The following is a 26530-nucleotide window of genomic DNA, read 5'->3' as shown; positions in this document are numbered from 1 at the left end:
AAAAAAAAAACTGACGATGTGAATAGCAAAGGGGGCCAGTTGTATAACAGGGCATGAAGTTAAAGTCAAAGTCATGAAGGGCAAGGCAATATTGCTTTCGTTGGGCATGAAAATTCAGGGGCACCAAGACAGTTCTCGGAGCCAAAAAGGCAAAACATAACTCTAACCCAAGGGCACCAAGGCGATTTCATACTCATTCATAAAACAAAAAAGAAAGAGAGAGCCTATTATTTTGATGAAATTTTAATTCAAACAAACACAAATCAATGTTTTCTAAGTGATTAACACACTAATTGTTACAAAAATAAAACAGGTCACTTTTCCATTGTAAAAATAAAATGGTATAAAAAAATTCCAATTTAAAAACAACATCAACTTTCATAACGATAAAATACAAAGGGTAATCTGGCATATATATATATATATATATATATATATATATATATATATATATATTATTCAGGGTATTTTTTTACTAAACTCACCACCGACTAATACATAGATTAGACTAGTCTTAGGCACAGCCTTAGTGACACAATAGATACAGCCTTAGTGACACAACAGCACAAATAAGTGATGTCAGTGAAGGGAAAGATTTTCAAGCAAACTGGCTGAAGATTTACCCATGGCTGGATTTTAATAACGATAGTGGTCAAATGAGCTGTTTGGTCTGCAGTGTCTGCACAACTGTAATTTGCCAACTGCTGTTACAAAATTGCTGTACAAACAAAAAATAAAAACAGAAACTTCAATCAGGCAATAGAGCGTGCTCTGCATCACAATGATGAACAGCTGGATGTACATAATGTTACATGTTTACATTTGAGAGACTTTATATAGTTTCACAGTTCTTGAAATGTAGATGTAGGATTTACAGTTTGTTATGGTGCACTGCTGGACACTCGATTCAGGAAAAAAAAAAATGGCACACACATTCTAACCCCTTTCGTGAAAGCACATGTTTTACTAGTTAAAAAGCAGAACTACCTAAGCTAGTGAGAATGTATTACACAAAAATAAATGAAAATAGAAATTGATGCACTTCTCAAGATTGTGTTTTGTTCACTATCTCGCCTACTCATTTCATAGCGCAGAGAGCTGCTACTTGAACCATGTCATAGCTACTTGCTTAGTTTTTGATTTTTTTTTGGTGTCAGAATTTCAGCAAAACAATAATTATCTGCCTATTGTGTGTTCATTTTTAGCGTCTGTGTTTTGGGGGAATAACACTGAATTACAAAACAGCAACAGTCTCTGGGCTGTCTATATAAATAACCAATGTATTGTAGCAATCTTGGTTAATGTAGGCAGGAGCATCACACAGGGGCTTTCCACACACTGGCGGAGGGCGGGTGCGAATCTGGGACCTCTCTCACTAAAGCATAGTGCCGCGTATATCGGGCTTATGTCTTCGTGTGTGATTACGTCATCTTCCAGCCCTGCTGCTACCTTCCTCTGTGCACGCTACACTCTCCCCTGCCGGCCTCAAGTCCGCCCCAGACTTATTCACCGGCAGATCAGTCGCGAGCCCCTCTCCAGCAGTTCCCGGTCGGCGGGCCCATGGAGCGGATAGGAGAACAGAACGAAGAAAAGGAGCTAAAGAGAGAAAGAGCTAGAGAGAAAGAGCTAAAGAGAAAAAAAGAGCTGACTAGAAGAAGCTTGAGCTGTGGCTGACAGCAGCTTTGTTAAGCAATAATTAAAGCTAAAACAAACAGAAACCTTGCCTTGCGTTGTACTGCACTGTTGCATTTTAAAGTATTGCAATTTTAAGCCTGTTCTGTTACAATTCAATTTAATTTAATGCTGTCTCATCTCGTCCTTTCTGCAGTACTTGACAACCTGTACTTGATATTAATATTATTATTCTCAGGGACAAATTGCTGTGCACCTATTTCTTACCTGAACATTAGGTCAATCCTTCACTGCCGATTTAGACAGCTCTTCCTCCTCCTTTGTTTTTTAAACATATATGAGTTAGCATGGTACTCACAGACGGAAAAAAATCACAGTGAAACTGCCATTGAACACGTGTGATTGAAAATATTTGGAAGCACGGTCATATTGAGCTCAGTCTAACATAACAGCGCCCCTCCCTCTGTTTGCCCGTCATTAACCAATGATACAGTACGTATTTCTTGTGGCTTAGTGCTGGGAGGTGCACAGTAAAAAGAATGGCAACAATAATATATTATGATAATGAGTCATTTTCCCCCCAGGATGAGATTAGACCGAATTAAACTGAATTGTGACAGAACGGACCAGCTGACACTGAGCATGTTTGTGAATGGGTTGTAGATCAGATGTGCTGGTGTTGAGGGACACCGGCGGCAATGATGGGCGGGCTTACAGGCAACCTTTGCCGTAAGTTTTTTTTAAATTTGAGAGGCACCGAGGCGAGCAGCTTGGGCACTACTGCAATTGCCGCCGATGCCGTCCATTATTTCACGCCCTGAACGAGATAAAAAAAGGCCACATTTTACTAAACATTTTAAAACTAATAAATCAAAAATTACCATAATGAACATTATCATATTATGTTGCTTAAAACATAGTAACACACTATATTCATAATAAAGTTGAGTTCTTACCATAAACAGTAACACGTTTAAAGTTTGGAACTCGCGGTCTGTATCTTGGTGTTACATCGTCAGCATATTTTAAGTGATTGGAGGCTGAAATTACTTTTTAAAAAACATACTTTTTTATACCAATACAGTACTGGTGAGCGATAATTAGTTTGTTTGAAAACCGGGCTTTAAATCACTGACAATAGGTGCACAGGCAGTGATTCCGCGAGTGCTCCGGGGCTCAAGCACCAATGAGGGAAAAATAAGGTCCCGCATAGTGCAAATAAATCACCTGTTCTGTCAAATTATAGTACGGACGCTTCACAATCCAAACTCTTATTGCAACATTTTAAAAGTAAAACATTCACTGATGGCTCTGACAAACCGGAAGGCGATCCTTAAGATATTCAAATCCATTTATACAAAGTCCCCCAGCTTTCTTGAAAAGATCTGCGTTTCCCTAGTTTTTCTTTTGTATTATTTTTTTATGCTCTCATTATTATCCAGCCTAGTAGATTCTGCATCCGTCAGTTTTGGCAGATTCTACTGTAACTTGCTGAAATGGTTTTCTCCCACTGCTAATTAAAAAAATGTTTAATAACGTGGCCACCAGCTAACAATTTCATCCCGAGGGATACAGTGAAACATACTCTTTAAATTGGGACTTTAGTGAAGACAGTGTGTATGTGAGTACATTAATTATTGTAGGTAATAATTCATAGTTATTAATCACTCACAGGCTGCAACACCCAACTCCATAAAGCAGACAGCATTTTTGTACTGTAAACAGCAACACATGTAATGAACAATAAAATAAACATTTTATTTGCGTCACTGGTGTCAATTTCAGGTGGAGCTCCGTGGACGGCAAGGTGACACAGCTGAGAGAATTTTTTTCCTCTGTCATTCCGTCTGGTGCTGTCAGTTTCTCAGCACACAGCACAGTAGTTGCTCAGTAACAAGGTGCAAACAGGTGATTGATCGATCTCTAGGACCGTTTACAAAGGTGCCTTTTAAAAAAAAAAAAAAAAAAAAATTCTAAATTTATACCGGGGTTACTAGTACAACGATATTGTTAGTTTCTAACCTTGTATGGTACATTTTGTTTTATAGGGATTTTATATTTTATATTAGTACGCTATGTAGACTACAAACTGTATGTTAAAATGCATGTAAATGTGCCAAATGTAAGTTTTACTTTTGGCTTTATTGAGAAATTTGCTTTGGGTTTGGGTGGGCCTTGATAAACCCAATCATAAAGAGCAACTTCATATATTAAGTGCAAACAGGTCAATATGGTCTGAAATTGAAGCTTCACAAAACTTTTATGAGGATGTAGCCTGTTACTAGGCTATCTTGTAATAACATTCAGATAATAGTAACAATTAAACATTTCAAAAATTAAAAATAAAATAAAAAAATAAGTCAATAACATACATCTCTCGCCGCAGCTGCATATTCAAAATTAGAGCTGTATGAATGACGAAAAAGTTGATGACTATGACATATATAGACAGGATATACAGAATAGTATAGAATAAGAAGTGGTAATGAAAAAAGTTAGATAATTGAAAAGTAAGACTTGGACAGACAGTTGTACAGACAGAGAGACACTTCCATATTGGCTATCACCCCCAAAATCCAATAAGCTCATTAACATATTAGATAGATTGAGAAAATGGAGTGACATACAGACAGACAGAGACATCTCCATATATTCCAGTCTGATTATTTTCTGTCTAAAGGAATGAAGAACACAAAGGCATAGCAAAAGAATCCACAAAAGCTAAATTCCACTAAGATCAAGGAACAACCACTCTACTCAACCGGGCATCCCCCACTGCTCTCAATATTAAAAAAGAGCAAATGCTCCAGAACTTTCAGGTTTTTAAATTCATAAATTTCATAATTCATGTTTTGGTCTCACTTATATTTTTCTACTGCGTTCCCCAAACTAACTAAGTGCTTAATCAATATTGCAAACTATGTGTCGCTGCTCTCCATGCCAGAACACTAGGAAAGTGGTAAGTGAAGTCCTGCGTTACATTCCTTAAAACTGCATCAACATAATGCATATCAAACTTAACTTGAGGGGAGCTAATTTAACATATTTAATACGATGTATGATTTAAAAAAAAACAAATAAATAAATAAACAAACACTCCGTGGGGCTGCCCATGTCAGACGGACAGACGCGCATCCTGAGGATGCAGAGAACGGCAAACATTAAAGTCCCAAGTTAGCTGTACTTTTATTCATTACATGTTTTACAAACAGTTCACAAACCAGGTTCGGTTTTCTGTACAAGGTACCTAAACTGAAGAAAAGCTCCATGCAAGTAGAAGCTTTTTTTTTTTTTTTGTATTGAGGTATTTGGAAATACACATTAAGCGTCCACCGCTGGGATGAAGCCCAAGTGAAGCTTAGCAGACCACAGATGGAATTCTGAGCAAATCACATTACTCATAGGAAAACGTTTGCATTCATTAGCAACAAGTGCTGCATAAAATCATGAAAAAAAAACAGAAAAATTGTGAATGCTATTTTTTTTTTTTTTTATGTATCCATTTTCTAACAGCAGTAAAACCCTCATAAGTAATGGTAAGGCTGGCCTTGTGTCATTAAGTGTCCCGAGCCAAAGAGCTCCATTGCTTAAATAAAATATAGTTTCAGCTCAAATGAGGCTGTGTGGTCCAGTGGTTAGAAAAGGGATTGTAACCAGGTCCCTGGTTCAAATCCTACCTCAGTCACTGACTCATTGTGTTACCCTGAGCAAGTCACTTAACCTCCTTGTGCTACGTCTTTCAGGTGAGACGTAATTGTAAATGCCTCTGCAGCTGATGCATAGTTCACACACCCTAGTCTCTGTAAGTCGCCTTGGATAAAGGCGTCTGCTAAATAAACAAATAATAATAATAATAAATGATGATGAGTCTGCAAGCTTTGCCAGTTGGTGAGAATAATAATCCCTGAGACACCGGTCCATTCCATAGTATTTATAGTAATGCCTGCTTATCTTGAGCCCCTTTCACATACGCTACTGAGCCGTCTCAGAGACGTTTTAAAAATTATTTAAAATACCCATTCACATAGCACAAAATTGCGCAATCATAACCCTTTCACACAGGCAAAGGGATCCTGCGAGTACAACTTTCAAACCTGTCAGTCAACAGATCGTTTTCATGGCAACGGCAATTCGCCCATAAACGACAGGATCTATTTGTCCCTTCTATTTGTGAATTCACCTCCTCGTCAGCTCGTAAAGTTAATTCCTTAACTTATTCCAGACTCCAAATACTACCTCATTCTTGATCAACCATTGTATTTGAAAAAAATGAAAGCATGTAACACCGACGACAAAAATACCCAACATGTCCGGTATACATGCAGTCACGTGGGATGTTGACTTTCAATCCAAGCTCACTATAGCTTCAGTGCCGGCATAGCATTTCACACAGTAGTTAAGATGGCATAAAATATGTCAGCTCTGTGATGGTACAGGCAATTCACACAGACCAAAATGTTGCATCAGTACCGGTTCTGAGCCATCATAACTCGCCGCTGTGAAAGGGGTATTTAGTGTTAATATTACAGTAAAAGTGTAGAATATTGGCAAATAAAGATCTACTGGTAAATGTCTGAAATAAACATGATAATGTTTTACTTCGGTCATTTACCGGTCAATCTCAAGAATAACCACATGCCTTTGCTAATGACCGAATGTCTTTCTAATTGCTTTTGCGCATTGTAAGGTTATAGGAGTCCTGTGTAAATCCAAGTGCCACAAGAGTCTACCATGCTGCAATAAGTAAATATATCTATTTACTGCCTGTCTTTGTGGTGTTTTGTGTCATAACCAAATTTGATATTCCTTGGTATTCCTTGGGCTACATCTTTCAGAACATGATTCTGATAATTAGTCTGTACAAGTTTTTTCTTTAAAAAAACATGTTAAGAATTTTTCCGTTTGGATGCCATGTTTTTAGATTTCTTTTAATTTATTTATTTTTTTTACAAGCAGCGCCGTCCGCTGACTGTTTCTAATTAGAACCTCTGTCCTCCTGCCAAACACAACGTTTGTGGCATACATTTTACATGAACAAGCTAAAGGGCTTTCATTGGGAGAAATGAATTCAAACTAAACAGTCTGTATTGATTTATCTACCAGAACACGTTGAAAGTAATCGTGCTGGCAGTCCAACACAAGTACATTTTTGAAAGCCTTCACCACTGTGGTAAACTTGGTGAAAAATAGTTGAGCCATGAGGGAAAACGTTTCGCTTGTGGCAATGTGGCGAGCGGCTAGAGGGAACGTAGTACCTACAGTTAAACATGAAGGTGGTTCGATCATTATATGGGGGTGTTTCAGCAGTTCACGGACTGGAGACATTCATGTGATTGAATGAATACAGCCACGTACCAAAACATTCTAAAAAGCACAATGATGACATTTGCTTGTAGACAGTTTATCCTCCACCACGACAACAACCCAAAGAATGCCTCCCAGATTTTTGATAGTTGGAGAGGGAGAAATGGCCAAGTTTCCTATGGAGATTGCAAGAGGAGAAACTGACTGCAAACTCTGTTGAGTACCAAGGAGTAGGATTTCAGTCTTGTCCGAGCTGAGCTTCAGAAAGTTACTTGACATCCATGATTGCACTTCACACAGGCAGTCATTTATCCTGGAAAGTCCAAGCTTTGGGTCTGCGTAGAGGTGAAAGTCAATCTCAGATCTTCTAAAAATTGATCATAGAGGCAGCATTTAAATTGAAAAAAGCATTGGGCCCAGAACAGAGCCCGAAGGAACCCCCGATCAACAATTGTGGAGTCAGATCAGAAGTCACCCAGGGTGACGAATTGGGTATATTGTGTGAAGTAGGACTTAAACCAGGCCAATGCCATACCAGAAAGTTCAATTTGCTTTTCAAGGCTCTCCAGGAGTATTCTATGATCGATGCTATCGAAGGCTGCTGACAGATCTAATACAATGAGTATGGAAAAGGCACCTCGATCAATGCTCATTTTGAGATCATTTGTGATTCTCAGAAGAGCAGTTTCAATGCCGGACCCTTTCTGAAGCCAGATTGAAAGATTCAAAGAGGTTATTGTTATAAAGATGATGATGGAGTTGGCCGGCAATTATCCTTTCAATAACCTTGGAAACAAATGGGAAATTGGATATCGGGTGAAAGTTGGCTAGGTCATCTTGAGGAAGCAAAGGCTTTTCTAGTAGTGGAGTGATTGCTGCACTTTTTAATTGGACTGGCATGCATCCAGTAGATAATGAGACACATACTATATTATGTATTATTGGGCCCAAAAATCAAGGCAGTTTTTTTTTTTTTTTTTTAAAGCTAGGTGACCAATGTAGTAGGGCACATCTTATGTATTTCCTCCACTACTACTAACAAAGTAGGGAGACAAAAGGCAGTTAGTGGAGATCCAATAAAGGCAGGGACAACTGGACTAATGTGACCAGGTCTAGCAGAGGGTAGGGTGGTGCAAATAGTAGTTATTTTATTACTAAAAAAATGAAAAAAATTCTGACAATTCGGGAGAGGGGACGAGAACCCAATGAGTACCAGGGTTCTTATCAAGAATCCCATCAATTCTTATAAATAAAGTGGCAGGATGATACTGGGATGATACTGTGGTTGTAAAGCAGAGACTGGGGTACATGGCTCATATCCCAGTGATGATTCCTGGTCTGCTCCAACAGCCAGAATATGAAAGCTACTTGCCCACTCTTCACAAGATCTGCAATTTGAGTGTTTCTATCAGCCTGGCACTGATTAAAAATGCATACATGGTCACTCATCCCAAAGCAGAGAACAAGCGCTAATCCAGACCAATAGGGATTATCAATACCTCAATTTTTCTGTCACACATCTATAAATTGCTTAAGGAAACAAGTGTGTGTCTGTCTGTATGTTACAAGACTTGAGCATGTACTGTAGAATTTGGCTTGGTACATCGAAAAAATGGTGCTTAAAATCTTAATATAATCTGTCGCAATGTGTTACCTAAAACTAGCACAAATTAACTGTACAACTCTGCTGCATGGTACTGTGCATTCAATTTGAACTAATTTGTCATTGTCTGAGAGATCACCCGAGAATCAGAGGCTCTATTCACACACAGTGACACATTCTTGCTATTTTTTTTTTTTTTTTTGCCTCCAAGCTTATTAATCCAACTTATTTTCAGGACAATTACGGTATTGTTACTTGATACAAAATAATGCACCATATATTATTTTTGTTTTGTCTTTTAGTTGTACAGTCAGGATCCAACTTGTTTTAAATACTATACAGGTTTATTTAAAACATTTTGTATAAATATTAGGATTAAAACAATACTTCAATGACAACAGTCTGGGTGGGCGATTGATCATAACAATAATAATATCCAGGTTCAGAACATAATTAAAAAAAAAATCATAATAAATAAAAGCGTTATTAATGCGGAGAATTTGTAATACACTGTCAGGTTCTCAACATCTGAATGGACTGGTTCTGGATGCACAATGTGTATCAAAGCTGCTGTCATAACCACAGTACTATAAAAACAACATTTAAAGTGCATTATGCCTGAACTGAATCGGGGAAACGTTACACAAATTCAAAATACGCGATAACACAGCCTCACTGTGACTATCAATCAGAATGCATTCATATAATGAAAAACAAAACTAAAACAGTTTGGCAAGTAACAGATACGGTATAAATACTTTCACTTGACAAAGCTCCTTTTCAGTTGAAATGCAATGCCGGCTGACAGTAGTATCAGACAGATATAAAATACACAAGCTATCTTAAAAATTACAGCACATATTACTCCTACTGTAGAGCACAAACACTACATGTATACTTAACTAAAGAAACTGAAACAACCTACAAACTATGTCACATTGCCTCACGATTGTTTACATTGTTACTTAAGAAGTTGTATTTCATTCATACTACTTCGTTGCAAAGCAAGTCAGAGTTGTACACTCAGCGTACCTGACTGCGGCCTAGCGTCGCTCCAGCTGCAAATCCCTATTTAAAACCTCAGCAGCTGCGAGACCTTTGCAGGGCTACTAGTGTGACAGTCTCCCAGTGACCAACTCTTGCCCGACCGCCTTAGAGAAGGATGCAATTGTGCTTTTACCCGGCTACAAGTGTAATATGTACCTGTTGTATGAAACACAGCAGCTACGAGCTCTACAGCCTTCCGCGGTCACCATCACCGTCATCAGACAACAAACAACCGAGAGCGGAGGCCGGCACACGGACCACAATGCACCGCTCGGGGAACGGGCCAACCACCACTCAGCAGCCATATCCAGTCAGCTAGAATGTAGTTTTCTATAACTAGGATAAGACTAGTGGTACCTGGAAGCCTGTGGGGAAATAATCTATAAAGAGAGTGCTCAAAATGTAACCATAACTGTTCAAACAAAAGTGACATATGAAATATACTTAGCTTGCCAGTGGTTTACATTATCAGGTGCCAACTTCACCAAACTCCCACTACCCTAGTAAAACTGTTTTGAATCTGCTACTCCAGAAGATTGAACGTTTCAGAACATTAATTTAATAAAATGACACAAAATGCATTTTTCCTCCCTTGTTAAGTACAGATGTTCCACATTGGTAGAATATATAATTCACTTTGTATCCTTGCTTTGACATGGGGATAGTTAGACTTAACATTTTAGGGACAAAGTCCAGGCCTTATTGGCACCCATCCTTAGTTCTGTCTACAAGCCTTTACCAATTTATAGCAATAGAAAAACATAAACAAAGTGCACAGTTCAAGTGATAAATTGTCAAGTGGCTCTGATCAAAGCCTGTGGAAGCAATCATCAAACTGGTGTAGAAGCACAGGGGTGATTTTCCCTTTTATGAGTTTTTTTTATCAGTGTCATTACAAATGAGACCCTACTAAGCCTTTTCATCTATAAAAAAGTTTTTTAATTAAAAAACAAAACAAAACGAAAAAACCCTGTTAATGAAAGAAATATATACATATCATTTTACACATTTGGTACCGTTTTGTTCAAGTTACCTAGGATTTGTGTAACATCACACAGAAGTCTATTTCCAGTTAAATATGTCAACCATGGGAAGGCAAAGGCAGTATTTAGGGAATATCAATGAGTTTGGCTTGCAATAATCGCAGAAACCTCCACACAAGAAAGACAAAATGACTGCCCAATTGAACATAACGGAAGACCAGTAGCCCAAACATGCTCTGTGATTCAAGAAATTTTTATGTTCAATTTATTACTTTTTTTTTAATAAAACACATTATAAAAGGAGCATACAGACATACCAGAAGATATAAATTAATATATAGATTATAAATTGCAAATTATGAATATGTATAGAAAATCTTAAATTGACAATGTGTGTGAACTACTGAGTCACATTTCACATTGCTTCCCAATGCAGTGGGTGAGCATTGATAGTTAAGTCCATTGATAATCTTGGACGTCTGTGATAGATATGCTTGCAATACCCCCATTTGACCACCAAAAGATTAATCATCATTGAGTTCATTCACTAAATATGAAAGGATGCTAGCTTCAAAGACAAGTTCAATTAAAATAAAATACACCACTCATATAAACTGTATATCTGGAAATAGCTGAGCAATAAACATCAGTATTTTTATTTTTTTTTCAGAAAACAATGTAATACTTTCTTATGTCAACACCTTATTCTTAAATTTGTTTGGCTCTGGGAAAGCAGGCTAAAAGGTACATAATTCTGTCGTCATGTATACACAGAACTAAAATGGAATATTAAATTCCACTTCCGTGGAAACAGATGGATGTGATTTTATTATTCCATACTGAGAATACTCTTGCCTTTTAGGTTTAACGAGAGACAATGCCTAATGATAATGTTGTTCCAAAGTATAATGCCCTCTTCAAACTACTTTAATGAATGCACATCATTTTAAATGACGTGAAGGGAAGATCACATGGTTTCAACTCGTATTGATTGTGCATTATTTAGGTAGTGTGGATAGGGTATGTTTCTCCATCCTACAATGATTAAATTTTTTCCTGATTAGGGATTACTTGTCTAACCCATGCTCTTCTCTAGTTAAGAGCTCAGTCAAGTCTCACCTGTTGTTTTAGGGGATTTTAATCAATTAATGGGAAGTGCTGGTATTTTTTGATGAAATGGACTTGGAGAGTTGCATGCTTACCAGTATTGTCTTAAGTATGACCTTGGTTTGATATGGTTGCTGTTGTGTGCCCACATTTTATACATGACTATACGACAATGGAATTGACAGCACCTCTATAGAGTCCACGTCAGCATATCATGAATCAACTTTGAATCGATATGTCCTGCAACAGAATCAATGTCATAAAGGCTTCACTTTTACAGCACAGTTCAGCCTCCAGCCACTAAAAAAAAAAAAAAAAAACTACCACGACCTGTACTTTCAAATTAAATTAAAAAGAACCACTCCCTCACATAATAGGTACAGAAAATAACTTGATTGTTCAGACACTGGTTTCCTAAGGATATCTTCTATATCTGTCATAGTTCCAAAGCCAGGGTTTTGAGGATCCACGAAATGTAGCCTGTAGAACCTAGTAAAGGTATGGGGAGGAGCCCACACCACTACATTGCAAATGTATTTGATAGATGCACCCTGGCTGTATCTGCTATTTATTTAGACAGCCTCTGTTTAGACAGGACTTGACCATACGACTTCGACCCATAGCAGACAAAAATAGTTTGGACTGCCTCCAACTTTTCGTCCTGTCAACATAATACTCGAGTGCCCGCACAGAACACAGTGCATGGAGCTGCCACTCTCTGTCAGTCTGGAAAGGAGGTGGATGGACGCCTCCAATTCCATGGACTGGTTGACATGAAATGCAGCGAGTTTTTGGCAAAAAAGCAGCATTGTACACAGCGTAACCTTTGTCCTGGCTTCTGCAAAAATGAAGCAGGCTTTCACAATTGAGAATGCCTGCATCTCATTCATCTGCTTACAGAGGTGATAGCAAGCAAGAAAGCCACTTTGAGCAATACAGATTTCAGCTCAGCTGAATGCAAGGGCTAAAATGGAGGCTTCATGAGTGCATCAAGCACATTAAGCCTCCAGCGAGGAACATTTAGCAGACACTTTTATCCAAAGCGACTTACAGAGACTAAGGGGTGAACTATGCAGTTCAACTGCTGCTGCAGAGTCACTTACAATAGGACCTCGGTTTTACGTCTCACCTGAAGGACGGAGCACAAGGATAAGTAACTTGCGCAGGGTCACACAGTTAGTCAGTGGCTGAGTGGGGATTAGAACCAGGGAATTACTTAAATTATTTATTTATTTCTTAGCAGACGCCCTTATCCAAGGCGACTTACAATTGTTACAAGAGATCACATTATTTTTACACATTATTTTTTACCCTTTTATATAGTCAAGAGTCCAAGAGCCCTAACCACTACTCCACACTGCTGCCCCAAAAAGTCTCGTAATATTGGCAGGAGCCAAAACGAGAATAAAATAACTCCAACCAGAGCTATTGCAGCCTGGGAGGAGAGCAAGAAGTCACAGGCTTTGCAAGCAGCTTTGATATATTTATTCAGGTTTCGGGTCGCTCATAACCATTTCGGTAATGGTTACATTTCATACTTGAAAGGGAACTACTGATTGTGTTTCATCTGCTTGTAAACCAAAAAGGATTATTACCAGGAGTGATCGGGGAATCTCCGTGGGTTGGTCGATCCTTCTGGTGGATAAGCAGGTCAGAACACCGCTCTGACAGGAAGTGCCAAGGCAAGGAGGAGAAAAGACTCTCACCAAGCCTGCAGTCGTACAGGCTGAAAACTATTTATTTATTTTGTAAAGTGTGTGTGTGTTTTCACCCTCAATACAAACTGTTTTGCTCCTCAACCCTCCCTCCGGTCTCTGTGTTTTATTGGTCCACCACAACCCTACCTGTAGCAAGTGTATAAATCTATTTCAGCAGGAGAAGCAGGTATTTCACTTTTGAGGCTTGAATTGAAATGTAGATCAGTGGTGACCTTGTTTTCTGTTATTGTGTGGTTACGCTCTGAAGTATGTAAACATATAAAGCTCTGAACATATAAATGCTACCTTCAAACAAAAAGTCTACCAAAAAGACAACTTTTATAAACAATTTCAAGGTTGACACCCCACATTCTATTGTTACCTGACTTTTATAATGAAAATAAATGGAATAAAATTCAAGTTGGATTGTAATTCAAACTGCCTTTTTTTAATAAAACAAAGCATCAGTTAAGGTTAAGTCAATTCAGTCCACAAGTAGACAGCCTTAACCAAAACATAGTTGCTTTTGTTTGTTTTAGCAGTCAAAATATATACTGGTACAGTAACTGAAGATTTACAGTCATGGGTTGCATCTTGGGTTAATACATTTAACCTTAAATTATAGCTCTTGAGGTACTGATACACCAAGAGACTGGCATGGGACACAAAAGACTGGTGTCAAACATAAAATGTGAAATGTTTGCCATAACAATGTCAATATGGTGTTTGGCTAACACTGGCAACCAGATTCCAAGTCTGCAAGGTCTTTAAATTGTTCTGGAGTCACGAGACTGTTCCACGCAAAGTCCTGAATACGGAAGCACCTGCCAAAACGAAGGCCTATTCACAACCCAGATAATCAGATTTGCTGTCATGACGGGAACTGACTTGAAACAGGGAGATGCAACTTTTATAAATGACAGAATACCATAAACCCCTCTTTTAAATTAGACATCATACATTTTAGAAATGAAGGACAAACAGTAATACCTTTGTATTGCGCTGTATACAAAACATTGTAGAAATAGCAGCCATTTAATTTAGCGATCATATGTATGTATATATATATATATATATATATATATATATAATTACAGGTGAACACATTAATCACTCAAGTGTGGGTTAGTCAAATGGCATTTCCAATTTTATGTCCAACCTCTGTATGTTTTAAGAAATGGAAAAGAACATTTACCACTAATTTCTCCCATTTAAAACAAAAAAGGTTATACACAGACACACACACAGACACAACCACACAGTATTTATACACGGTACATGTGTGAGAAATACAGCAAACATTACAAAAAGTAAACAATAGGTTTTCTTGTGAAATACATTTTTTTTGTTTGTTTTAAACTTTATTGTTTAAAAAGTTAGTACAAAACTGTTTTAAAGTGGGAAATTCAGAACACAGCGGAACAGAATTTGAAATAATGCTGTGAACGCACAGACCATGCAGTGAGCACATTATTAAAAAGCTCTCCTTTGAACAACTGAATCCATGTCCATTTGAAAAGCCAATAGCTTAAATATATTATTTAGTACTGGATCAAATTTGTAATAAGGTTTTGTCATCTGACATACTATTTTTAAAACATCAATATCCAAAGATGTAACTTGTCCCTGAGATGACATAATAATGCTATGCAAGTAACAACAACAACAAAAAATCCATATACATGACATTAGCTTAGCCAACATGCCAATGAATGGTCAAGGTTATAAAACAAAAAAAAATGTTGGTGCACCTGTTTGTTGAAGCCCATTACTTTTCACTTTTAACGCATTCCTCTAACAGACTATAATCAACCTGAGACCGAGCACTGTGGCTCTGGAAACCAGACCCCAAAGACACTTTTTGACGTCTCTGACACAAAACTGTGCATTATGCATTTCTAATGGAGGGGAACAGTGGTTGTCTATCCTGGTCCTTTCAGAGGCCAAGGGTCATATCGAGAGAGCTTCAGCACATTGTAAATGCATTGAACTGCAATGCATTTACTATCATGCTGAAATCCCAGTTTTGAAAGTGGAGGTGTTACGAGTCAGTCAGGGAATGCTTTGGTCTGAATAAAATCAAGGTAATGCAACTGGGAAAATAGGATATACGCTGCATGAAACAGAAATGTAACTCTTGAAAACACTGTTGCAGATTGTAAAATCTCTATTTTGTGTGTGTCTGGACTATACTTTAGTAACTTGGAGAAGACAAACCCTTAACACCAAACCTACAAGGTAGTAACAAAACGGACACACACTACCTTACCCCAAAAAGTATCTAGCTCTTTTTTTTTTTTACACTTATATTTAATAAAAAAAAAAGTTAATATTCAAGTTAAGCATGTTACACAATATAATGAGTAGTTAAGAAATAATTATGCAAATTGTTTCCTATAAACTAATATAGTTTGCATCTTGGAGTGGTATCTGTATTTATTAGGCATAAATAGTTTGTGTTCAGGATACCTTTATATAAAATAATAATAATAATAATAAAATCACAAAACTTCAAGGCAGTGGTAGTGCCTTTTTTTTCACGATTCTTCTACATTATAAAATAGTTCATTTTCATTCCACGCAAAAAAAGGGACTTGTTTCAAATGTATGTGAGTTTGTTTTTGATGAAAATATACTTACCAAAAATGTTTTTTTTCTTAAACCAGAAACCGCACTCCATACAGAACAATTAAAAATTGAGGAGTCCCAAAAAAAAAAGAACGAAAACTTAAAAATAGCTTATTTTAAATAAGCTTTCATAGAATAGTAATAAAACAACAACAACAACAACAACAACAACAACAACAACAACAACAACAAGCACAATATGAAACTCTAATCCACAGGTCCTTGGAATATAAGTCTAATGTAGCCTTGCTCTCCAGTCAGCTGCTGTGCACAGAAAGGGCAGGCTGCGTGAAAAGTGTGAGTTCCGTGAGGCAGTGGGATTTGGGACCAATAGGTGACAGTCTTTTCAGAGCACACGTGGCCACATAGGCTGAAAGCGTGTGTCGGGGGCCCCGCGTCCACGTAGAAGCCGGCCTCGCATCCCAGCCACAGCGGAACGTAGGGCCCACGGGAGCGGCACATGGGGCACTCGCGCTCCTTGCCGTCTCGCTCCTCCTTGTTGCCCCAGTTATGGTAGCCGTGCACGTGGCCGCAGTTGAGGTAGACCCAGGGCTGCTTCTCATCCACCACGTCCTTCCTCTTCATGCTGGGAAAGGCCAGCGTGTTGAAGCCCACGGGGCACTGAGGCCGGGCCGCGTTGATCTCCTGCCGCAGGGCCTCTAGGTGCTTCACTGTGGGAGTGTGTGCCAGTCCCTCCGCCGTGCGCCACAGCAGGGCCGCCCCACACAGGTCAACCAGGGATCCGTCCACCAGCTCATTGGTTTCATTTTCCACCTTTAAAAAAATAAAAATAAATAAATAAAAAACACCACAAGAACAAAGAGACTTGAGATTCCTTAACGACTAACTGGGGTTTTACCAATTAGAGTAAAATAAATAAATAAATAAATAAATAAATAAAGGGAAAATGAAGCAGACAAACATTTCAACAGTCCGTCCAAGACAGTCCACCCCCCCCCCCCCCCACACACAATTCACTACAAACATAATAATACTGATAATTTATAGCATAAAAACCTGTGGTGATTTTGTAGATTTCTAACCATTTCCTGTAAAATGATAAACCTCTTGATGCAGTTGACAGATCAGAATAGGGGCATACCTGTTTAGTTCACCAACTGACTTGAAGACCTAGATGAGGGAGGAAGTTTGTGTACCTGCAGCTGGTACTATTTTAAGGAATATAAACAAAAGGCCTTGATTCTGACACTGCATCAAAACTGTAGAAGAATGTAACATGTAGTCACTAACAAGTCTTATTTTAGTATATAACTGAACATGATCATGGGAGATGGCAGCTTGTGAAAAGAAAGTGAATTACTCCTGACAAAGGTAGGTCCAATTTTCTCCCAGTTTTTGGAATGTCCAATTAGTTATTCAACCTGGCTCAACGCTGCAACCCCAGAACTAACTCGGGAGAGACGAGGACGAGCACTTGCGTCCTCTGAAACAAGTACCGTCAGCCGTCTGCTTTTTTTCGCTCTGCAAGCCCGCCGTGCAGCCATATTCAGATCTTACAGCGTCGGAGGACCACGCAGTTCTGAATTGCTTACAGGCTGGCCTGCAGGCGCTCGGCCAGCCACAGGGGTCGCTGGTGTGCAGCGAGCCAAGGACCCCTACCCCGCTCAGCAGCGCTTGGTCAATTGACATTGGGTTTTCAGACTGTCCTGGTGTATCTGGGCCCTGACTAATCTCCTGAATCTTGCAATATCCAGAATTGTCCTGTAGGTAGCATGCAAACCAAACTTTTCAGTTAATTGTATCCCTTTAAAAAAGTAACAAGGGACATGTGTCCCAAAAAATAAAATGATGTTAACTTTCTTATTTTTGCACTGAGGTGCACAAAACAGGGTTTAAAATTTACTGACGGGTTGGATCTGGTTATCCACATGTTCAGTTCCCTTGTGATACCCGAGTCACTGAAATGCATTTTAAGAAACCCTTTGAACAACCGCTCAATTCCTTGTGTACCTTAAAGGGTTAACAGTCCAACCGATGCAACTCATTTAGCTCTAAAATAAGGTTTTTAATGGGTTTAAAACTGTGAGGACAATGCTCTTGAAGCAACTGAGCTTTACATTAGTCTTTTTTTATGCAAATATATATTTTTTTAGTCACAGTGATCTGTTCTGTTAAAAACTCAAGTAAGTGAAAGGGGTTCTAATTGTCCTGCACTCAGCCCTGGTGATCAAAACTACATTGCCGAGAAGAGTTCTGGAAGTCAGGCTCTTGCGAAGTCTTATTCAAATTATTGCAGGAGTTCTTAGGAGGCCTTCAAACGATTACTTAATTAATGCTGGAATTGATCCTGCTACCTATGGAGCAGTTCAGCAGGGGAACATATTCTTTGCATCTGATCATGTTAGTAACACATTTCAACAAGGTACAGTAGTTCCAGAAAACAATCGTGATTAACTTTTAATGATTTAATTAAATAATTTTCCTGCCCTCCCAGAGGAATACATGGTTTCAAGCCCATAGAATTTGGCAGCACAGACAAGCTGCAGTGGCAACAAACCCATTAACTCTGGTCTCCTGTACTCACAGCAGCACAGGCCCTCCAGGATGCACCACTGGGCAGTTCAATAAAACACAGCAGACAGCCGCTGGAGGAGCAATTCAGCTGTTTTACTGAATAACCCTCCAACAGCACATAGATGGATCAGAATGTACTCTATCGGTAGAACAAATTATTATTTTTTATTATTATTATTTATTTCTTAGCAGACGCCCTTATCCAGGGCGACTTACAATTGTTACAAGATATCACATTATTTTTACATACAATTACATTATTTTTTACATACAATTACCCATTTATACAGTTGGGTTTTTACTGGAGCAATCTAGGTAAAGTACCTTGCTCAAGGGTACAGCAGCAGTGTCCCCCACCTGGGATTGAATCCATGACCCTCTGGTCAAGAATCCAGAGCCCTAACCACTACTCCACACTGCACAACTAAAAACAGTACATACATTTGGTTTTGTTGTAAAATAATAATAATAAAAAAGAAAGAAAGAAAGAACTAGGAAATACCTTTAACCTTCATGGGAAGAGGGAAATGATGTCTTAAGGGAGACAGCAGGAGCTACAATATAGCAGGTAATTTTAGAGAAAATTACATTTGGCTGTATTGATGGCTGCATCCAGTCAATAAAAAATATGGGTTGCTATGGTTGCCGGATCATCTGTGTTATAGATTGCTGCCCTGGCAGCTTCTGTATTAAAACTACTTCTGACGCATTATAATAACTAACTAAACACAAACACAGCTGTACTTTCAAACAGGCATGCGACAGCAAGACAGGGCATGCCGTTTAAAATTCAGTGCATCAGAAGACAGGTAAAGGTGATGTAAAGTGCATCAGGAGACAGGTAAAGGTGAGGTATATAAATGTGCAGCTTAAATGTATTTGCTTACGATTGTAAGTCGCCCTGGATAAGGGCGTCTGCTAAGAAATAAATAATAATAATAATAATAATAATAATAATAATAATAATAATAATAATAATAATAATAATAATAATAATAATAATAATAATAATAATAAATCTAAACAGGTTCTTCAGGTTCTTCAGGTTAAGGAGGCTGTGTGGTCCAGTGGTTAAAGAAAAGGGCTTGTAACCAGGAGGTCCCCGGTTCAAATCCCACCTCAGCCACTGACTCATTGTGTGACCCTGAGCAAGTCACTTAACCTCCTTGTGCTCCGTCTTTCGGGTGAGATGTAATTGTAAGTGACTCTGCAGCTGATGTATAGTTCACACACCCTAGTCTTTGTAAGTTGCCTTGGATAAAGGCGTCTGCTAAATAAACAAATAATAATAATAATAATAATAATATAAATTACTGCAGCCATGCTGCATGCCATCATATTAACTGTACATATCTTCATAATTTAACTGTTCATATCAGAAAAATGTGATATGAATGATGTGATAACTAGTGAGACCTATCACTATTAAAAACATTTAATGCCCCTTAATGTAAAAGAATAATTGGCAATGACTACATTTAAAAAAATATATACATATATATACAGTACTGAGCAAAAGTTTTAGGCAGGTGTGAAAAAATGCTGTAAAGTAAGAATGCTTTCAAAAATAGACATGTTAATAGTTTATATTTATCAATTAACAAAATGCAAAGTGAGTGAACAGAAGAAAAATCTACATCAAATCAATATTTGGTGTGACCACCCTTTGCCTTCAAAACAGCATCAATTCTTCTAGGTACACTTGCACACAGTTTTTGAAGGAACTCGGCAGGTAGGTTGGCCCAAACATCTTGGAGAACTAACCACAGTTCTTCTGTGGATTTAGGCAGCCTCAGTTGCTTCTCTCTCTTCATGTAATCCCAGACAGACTCGATGATGTTGAGATCAGGGCTCTGTGGGGGCCATACCATCACTTCCAGGACTCCTTGTTCTTCTTTACGCTGAAGATAGTTCTTAATGACTTTCGCTGTATGTCTGGGGTCGTTGTCATGCTGCAGAATAAATTTGGGGCCAATCATATGCCTCCCTGATGGTATTGCATGATGGATAAGTATCTGCCTGTACTTCTCAGCATTGAGGAGACCATTAATTCTGACCAAATCCCCAACTCCATTTGCAGAAATGCAGCCCCAAACTTGCAAGGAACCTCCACCATGCTTCACTGTTGCCTGCCTTCTACTACAGCCAAATATTTCAAATTTTGACTCATCAGTCCAGAGCACCTGCTGCCATTTTTCTGCACCCCAGTTCCTGTGTTTTCGTGCATAGTTGAGTCGCTTGGCCTTGTTTCCACGTCGGAGGTATGGCTTTTTGGCCCCAAGTCTTCCATGAAGGCCACTTCTGACCAGACTTCTCCGGACAGTAGATGGGTGTACCAGGGTCCCACTGTTTTCTGCCAATTCTGAGCTGATGGCACTGCTGGACATCTTCCGATTGCGAAGGGAAGTAAGCATGATGTGTCTTTCATCTGCTGCAGTAAGTTTCCTTGGCCGACCACTGCGTCTACGGTCCTCAACGTTGCCCGTTTCTTTGTGCTTCTTCAAAAGAGCTTGGACAGCACATCTGGAAACCCCTGTCTGCCTTGAAATTTCTGCCTGGGAGAGACCTTGCTGATGCAGTACAACTACCTTGTGTCTTGTTGCTGTGCTCAGTCTTGCCATGGTGTATGACTTTTGACAGTAAACTGTGTTCAGCAGCCTCACCTTGTTAGCTGAGTTTGGCTGTTCCTCACCCAGTTTTATTCCTCCTACACAGCTGTTTCTGTTTCAGTTAATGATTGTGTTTCAACCTACATATTGAATTGATGATCATTAGCACCTGTTTGGTATAATTGTTTAATCATACACCTGACTATATGCCTACAAAATCCCTGACTTTGTGCAAGTGTACCTAGAAGAATTGATGCTGTTTTGAAGGCAAAGGGTGGTCACACCAAATATGGATTTGATTTAGATTTTTCTTCTGTTCACTCACTTTGCATTTAGTTAATTGATAAATATAATCTATTAACATGTCTATTTTTGAAAGCATTCTTACTTTACAGCATTTTTTCACACCTGCCTAAAACTTTTGCACAGTACTGTATATATATATATATATATTTGATCAGTTAATTTTTGGGCATTAGTTGATTAAAATCGGTAGATTCATCCCTGCACATTTGTTTTTATTAAAGATGTAGTAGTCGCCAATTATTTTTGATTGTTTTCTCCCTAATTTAGTGATGTCCAATTATTTTTAGGCTCAGCTCAATGCTACCACCCCTGCGCTGACTTGGGAGGGGCGAAGACAAACACACGCTGTCCTCCGAAGCATGTGCCGTCAGCCGCCCACTTCTTTACACACTGCAGACTCACCATGCAGTCACCCAGAGCTACAGCGTCGGAGGACAACGCAGCCCTGGGCAGCTTACAGGCAAGCCCGCAGGCACCACAGGGGTCACTGGTGCGCAGTAAGCCGGGGACACACTGGCCGACCTAGCCTCGGTCGGCAAAAGAATAGCCTGGACTCGACTCCAGACTATAGGGCACACCCTGCACTCCACGCGGAGGGCCTTTACTCGATGCGCCACTCGGGAACCCCCCCTGCACATTTTTAATAAAGGTAACAATCTTATATATAGTGGCTGTACTGCATATTAATACATAACAAAAATAATCAAAATCTAAAATAACATAAGCCCAATGGGAATTTGGTCATTTATTTCAGTAAATGTAACACATTTTCACAGAACAACGTCAATCCATGAAAGTTTAATTGCAAAATATAATGCACAAGAATTGAGAATGGATTTTTTTTTGTTGTTTTGTCTTTGATGCAAACATACCATATATAACACTTACGGCTCCTTACGAACAACCTTTATTTTATTTATTTTTTACATTTTATTATTATATTTAGGGCTTCTGGATTTTCGGCATTAAAAAAAACAACAAGAAAAACTAAATTCAGGACCATGAAACTGGTAAACATCGGTTAAAACAACTCTCCTAACCATGTTCTACAATATAAACTAGCAAAAATCGGTATACAAAAACAACTTGAACAGTAATGTAAAGTACTAAGATCAATAAAACAGTTGCAGCTTGTGACACTAGTAAAAGACATTTACTTGCCTGATACCATGCCAGGCCAAATGAAGGAGTTGTGAAAAGAAAATGCTGCACAGCACAGTCAGCTCCGTTGAAATTAACTTTGTACATCCAATTTAAACATAAAAACTCCCTTTTCACCAACACAGTTTTAAAATGAATAAAGTCTGCCTTGATTGTAATAAATGCAGACGTGTGTGCGCGTAAGAACAACAAACCAGATCCGAACTGACACGTGCAGCCTTCTTGTGAGCATTCTTTCTCAGCAGGGGATGTTGGGAAATGGAGTTAAAAAAAAAAAAAAAAAACTGTCCGATTAAAGTGTAAAAAAAACTGTTTAGTTGATTAATTGGTCCACTTTGTGTTAATCGGAGCAGCCATAATTCTATATATATATATATATACACACACACACACACACACACACACACAGTATGTGTAATTATATATATATATATATATATATATATATATATATATATATATATATATATATATATATATAAACAATGGTTGTGAAATAATTCACAATTCGTCTTCTTTAACGTACAGTTGTTTTGAAAGCTCTATAGCGGCTGTAAATAAGGTAAAAAAAAATAATTTTTTCTGCATGCCGGGTGTGTATGCGCTATGCAGTGCGAATATCAAACTAATGTCAAATATCGAAGGTCAAGCCAACTTTACAGCGGTTGCTGAAGAAATATCGAGACGAAAAGAGACGGCAGAAACGACCACCCAGTGCTCTGCAGGATCACAATTGCCCCAGTGTAACTAAAGATTTACTACAGGGCAGAGATTCAGTGTCCATATTTTCCTAACGATTCCGGACGCTCTTTCAACAGATTGCTTTCACCGATCAAAAGCGTATGTTACTGTGCATAACTTGTTTGGCTTCCTTACCGACTTTCAAAACATGTCAGAATACGACATCAAAAGCAAAGCTGCTACACTCGTGCAAACCTACCCTTCAGATCTGGATGAATATTTCCCATCAGAAATGCTCCAGTTTACTAAATTTGTTTCTGGCAAGGACAAGAGAACAGCGTTTGAAGGCGCTGCTCTCTTGTCAGACGTGGCATATTGTTTTGTTTTTTTTTCTGTGATTTTCTTTATTGCTTTTATTCAAGCTTGCAATTCAACAGCTGAAATCTCTCCATATCCAGTGTCCAATCAACTTTCTTACTAATTAGGTAATTAAGTGCATATGCTTCAGTAAGTCACTCAAGCGTGTCATGGTCAAGATGAATGATCGAGTGATTAAAAAGAACCCAAAAACATTTTGTCAATGTCCATCATTTATGTACCGAAAATAAAATGTGTTATAATAGTGATGTTTCTTTTGATGCTCAGTATATTAATCCAGTTATTAAAATTTGTGTATTTGTCACTAGATGGCGCTGTGTAATGCCAAGTCTTTTATAGCTAATTGTTTCATGAATGTATTGCACGTTTGGAATTCACATTAAAACAATGGAGTCGTTATTTGAATCTGGTGTCAGTTATATTTTCCTTCAACATTGTCTTTTACATTGTTATAAGAGTATTAATTGTGGGGGGGGATACACACATTATATATATATATATATACGTTGTTCGGTCTTTGAATTGCATTTCATGTCTATTGTAACTTCATTTATTTATTTTTTTATATTGTTTGAGCAAACAGACAGACGCGACTTGCAGTGTTTATTTTTTCGTAACCCTTTGCATTTTGCTATTTTGTAAATTACCCGACACTAATGTAAGTGCATACAACACTAATACCCTGTATCTTTCTAAACAAGGGATTTATGGGAGCTCCCTAATAAAAGCTGAATCTCAAAACAATAATTGTGTGAATATAGTCATTGTTCCAGCTGTGAATAATGGTATTTAAAAAAGGATTCATTTAGCCTTCTCACATATCCGCCCTTACTCTGGTCCCACTGCAGTCGGATACGCGACTGACTAATGTGCCTCAATCCAAATCAAGTATATCAGCCAGGAATTCAAACTAGCAGTGTATGGCACGATCTTGAGCCTGTTTAGCTACAGCAGACTTACCTCTTATTTATCAAAAGAAAAGCGTGTGGCTTGTTCTGTGTTCTTGCTCTCCTTTAGAAACACAATAAAGAAGCAATAAACACCTCAGACATGTCTCTCCACTGAGCTGCAATTGTCCACTTTCAATAGAAACACCAAGTGCTCAGAAAACATGATGGACCCAGTGCTGGCTAATGGCATTTTATCAGCAGCATTGCTGGACTGCAGATGAATACATTTATTAGAGTCATCACTTCCGGCAAATGCAGCAACATAGTTTCGATTTATTTTTTACTTCAGAATTGGAACAAAGTGAAGCATTCACAGCAAATTTCTCAAAATATTTTAAGAAAGGATATAATCACAAAGTAAACTACAAAACTGTAAGAACAAATCGAGCTACTTAATTCAACCCATTACTGAAGGAACGTCAATGATATACTCTCTGATTGCATTAAATCACTCCACCCTATTGCATTTTGACCACCAGCGCCCATTTACATTGCTTTCAATAGCTCAGGGTAGGAACATCGGAAATGGACAGATCGGGTCTTATCTGAAAGATGAGGCTTCACTCTAGTCACCGAGCCTGACACCATAGGTTGACATATAAGGAATATACAAGCAGGCGAATAACGGGGTTCAGGGAGACACTGTGCGTAAAAAGCACAGAGAACTTAGTTTGTTATTTTGAAAACATGGCTTTAAAACAAGCCCGGAAAACAAAAGCTGACATTTCAGGACATCAATTTACAGCAGAGGAAATGCCACAAATGCTTTCCCACCAGTCAGGAAGGGACAATTTGCTGTCATCTGACAAAGAGGAGGAGGCGATTTCTCAGGGAATCGATGCCTCATTGGAATTGTAAGTAACATTTTTTTTGTTATTTATTAGTATGCTATTTTTATTATATTTTTCTAATTCTATTATTATTATTATTATTATTTAGAACTTATTTGCCAAAGTAAACAATGATTATGACTTTGTGTGTTGTAATTGCACGTTGCCAAAATGTTAGGATCTGAATTTATAAAACCCAGGATAGTACTTGGCAAATATAGATCTGTTACAGCACCAAATTATTTGTAATAAGTTATCTAAATGTGACTGTTTTATGCATATAATTAGAAACCCATAGTGGAGACTGCCCTCTGTGAAACATAGAACAGTATCCATCCACACCTACAGCCCCAGGCAGTGCGCAAATACCTGTTGGACTAGTTTTACAGAGGGCGTGGCAGACTGATCGACTCCAGGCTCACCACAGGAGTCAGAGATAAGCAGATGCCAAGATAAAGAAGACAATGATCGCTCCCACTCAGCCACAGTTCACACCCTATAGCACTCCAGGTCCAAGCTGGATGCAATGAGGACCTACAGCCATTCAGATATATATATATATATTTTTTTTCCCCCGTGATAACACAAACAAGCAGGGTACTAAAATGTTGTGGTTTCATTTTATTGATATTGCTACTGTAAATACTGTAGCTTAATTCTACACAAAGAGATCTGTGAGCAATTTGGGAAACAGCCAGTGCCATTTAGGGATAGTGCTGATTTAAGCACGCGCTCTCTCCCCAGAAGTGGTAGGACACTGTGGTTTTAAGCTTGTATAAAAAGGAGTTAAAGTTGTGTAACAGTCATAATTATTGTCTTGTTTTGTACAAGGATTGCTGACAGTGTGCTACAGATGAATACACGTATTTGGAACTGGAATGTTTATCTACGTTGATTTAAATGACTGCCAAACATGCACCTGCCAAGTTACTTGTGTGCATTTAACCAGCTGTGGTGAACTCTGTGGTAAAATCCAGTGTGGAGCATTAATCCTGACCAACATAATAAACTGTTGATTGTTTGTGCATTGCTAATAATTTTGCTGCTTAGGGGTTAACTGTACGCATATAACTGTGCTG

At 38.4% G+C, this 26530-nt stretch overlaps 2 protein-coding genes across 4 annotated transcripts in view; both read right to left on the bottom strand.

Annotated features, from left to right (window-relative positions):
• Nucleotides 1–9873, bottom strand: part of LOC117402789 (vacuolar protein sorting-associated protein 54-like) — a 35220-nt gene extending 25347 nt beyond the window's left edge. For all 3 annotated transcript variants that reach the window (XM_059024434.1, XM_059024433.1, XM_059024435.1), the window contains exon 1: nt 9743–9873. The gene's annotated coding sequence lies outside the window, so the exon portion shown is untranslated. The remainder of the gene's footprint in view (nt 1–9742) is intronic.
• Nucleotides 9874–14695: 4822 nt separating this feature from the next.
• LOC117403323 (E3 ubiquitin-protein ligase pellino homolog 1) overlaps nt 14696–26530 on the bottom strand; it is a 64159-nt gene continuing 52324 nt past the window's right edge. The window contains exon 7 of the mRNA XM_034005385.3: nt 14696–16775. Coding sequence (XP_033861276.1) covers nt 16209–16775 — 567 coding nt within the window. The 3' untranslated portion in view covers nt 14696–16208. The remainder of the gene's footprint in view (nt 16776–26530) is intronic.

The sequence above is a fragment of the Acipenser ruthenus genome, chromosome 5 (assembly GCF_902713425.1).
Source record: "Acipenser ruthenus chromosome 5, fAciRut3.2 maternal haplotype, whole genome shotgun sequence".
NCBI lineage: Eukaryota > Metazoa > Chordata > Actinopteri > Acipenseriformes > Acipenseridae > Acipenser > Acipenser ruthenus.
This window is presented reverse-complemented; position numbering and strand designations above follow the sequence as displayed.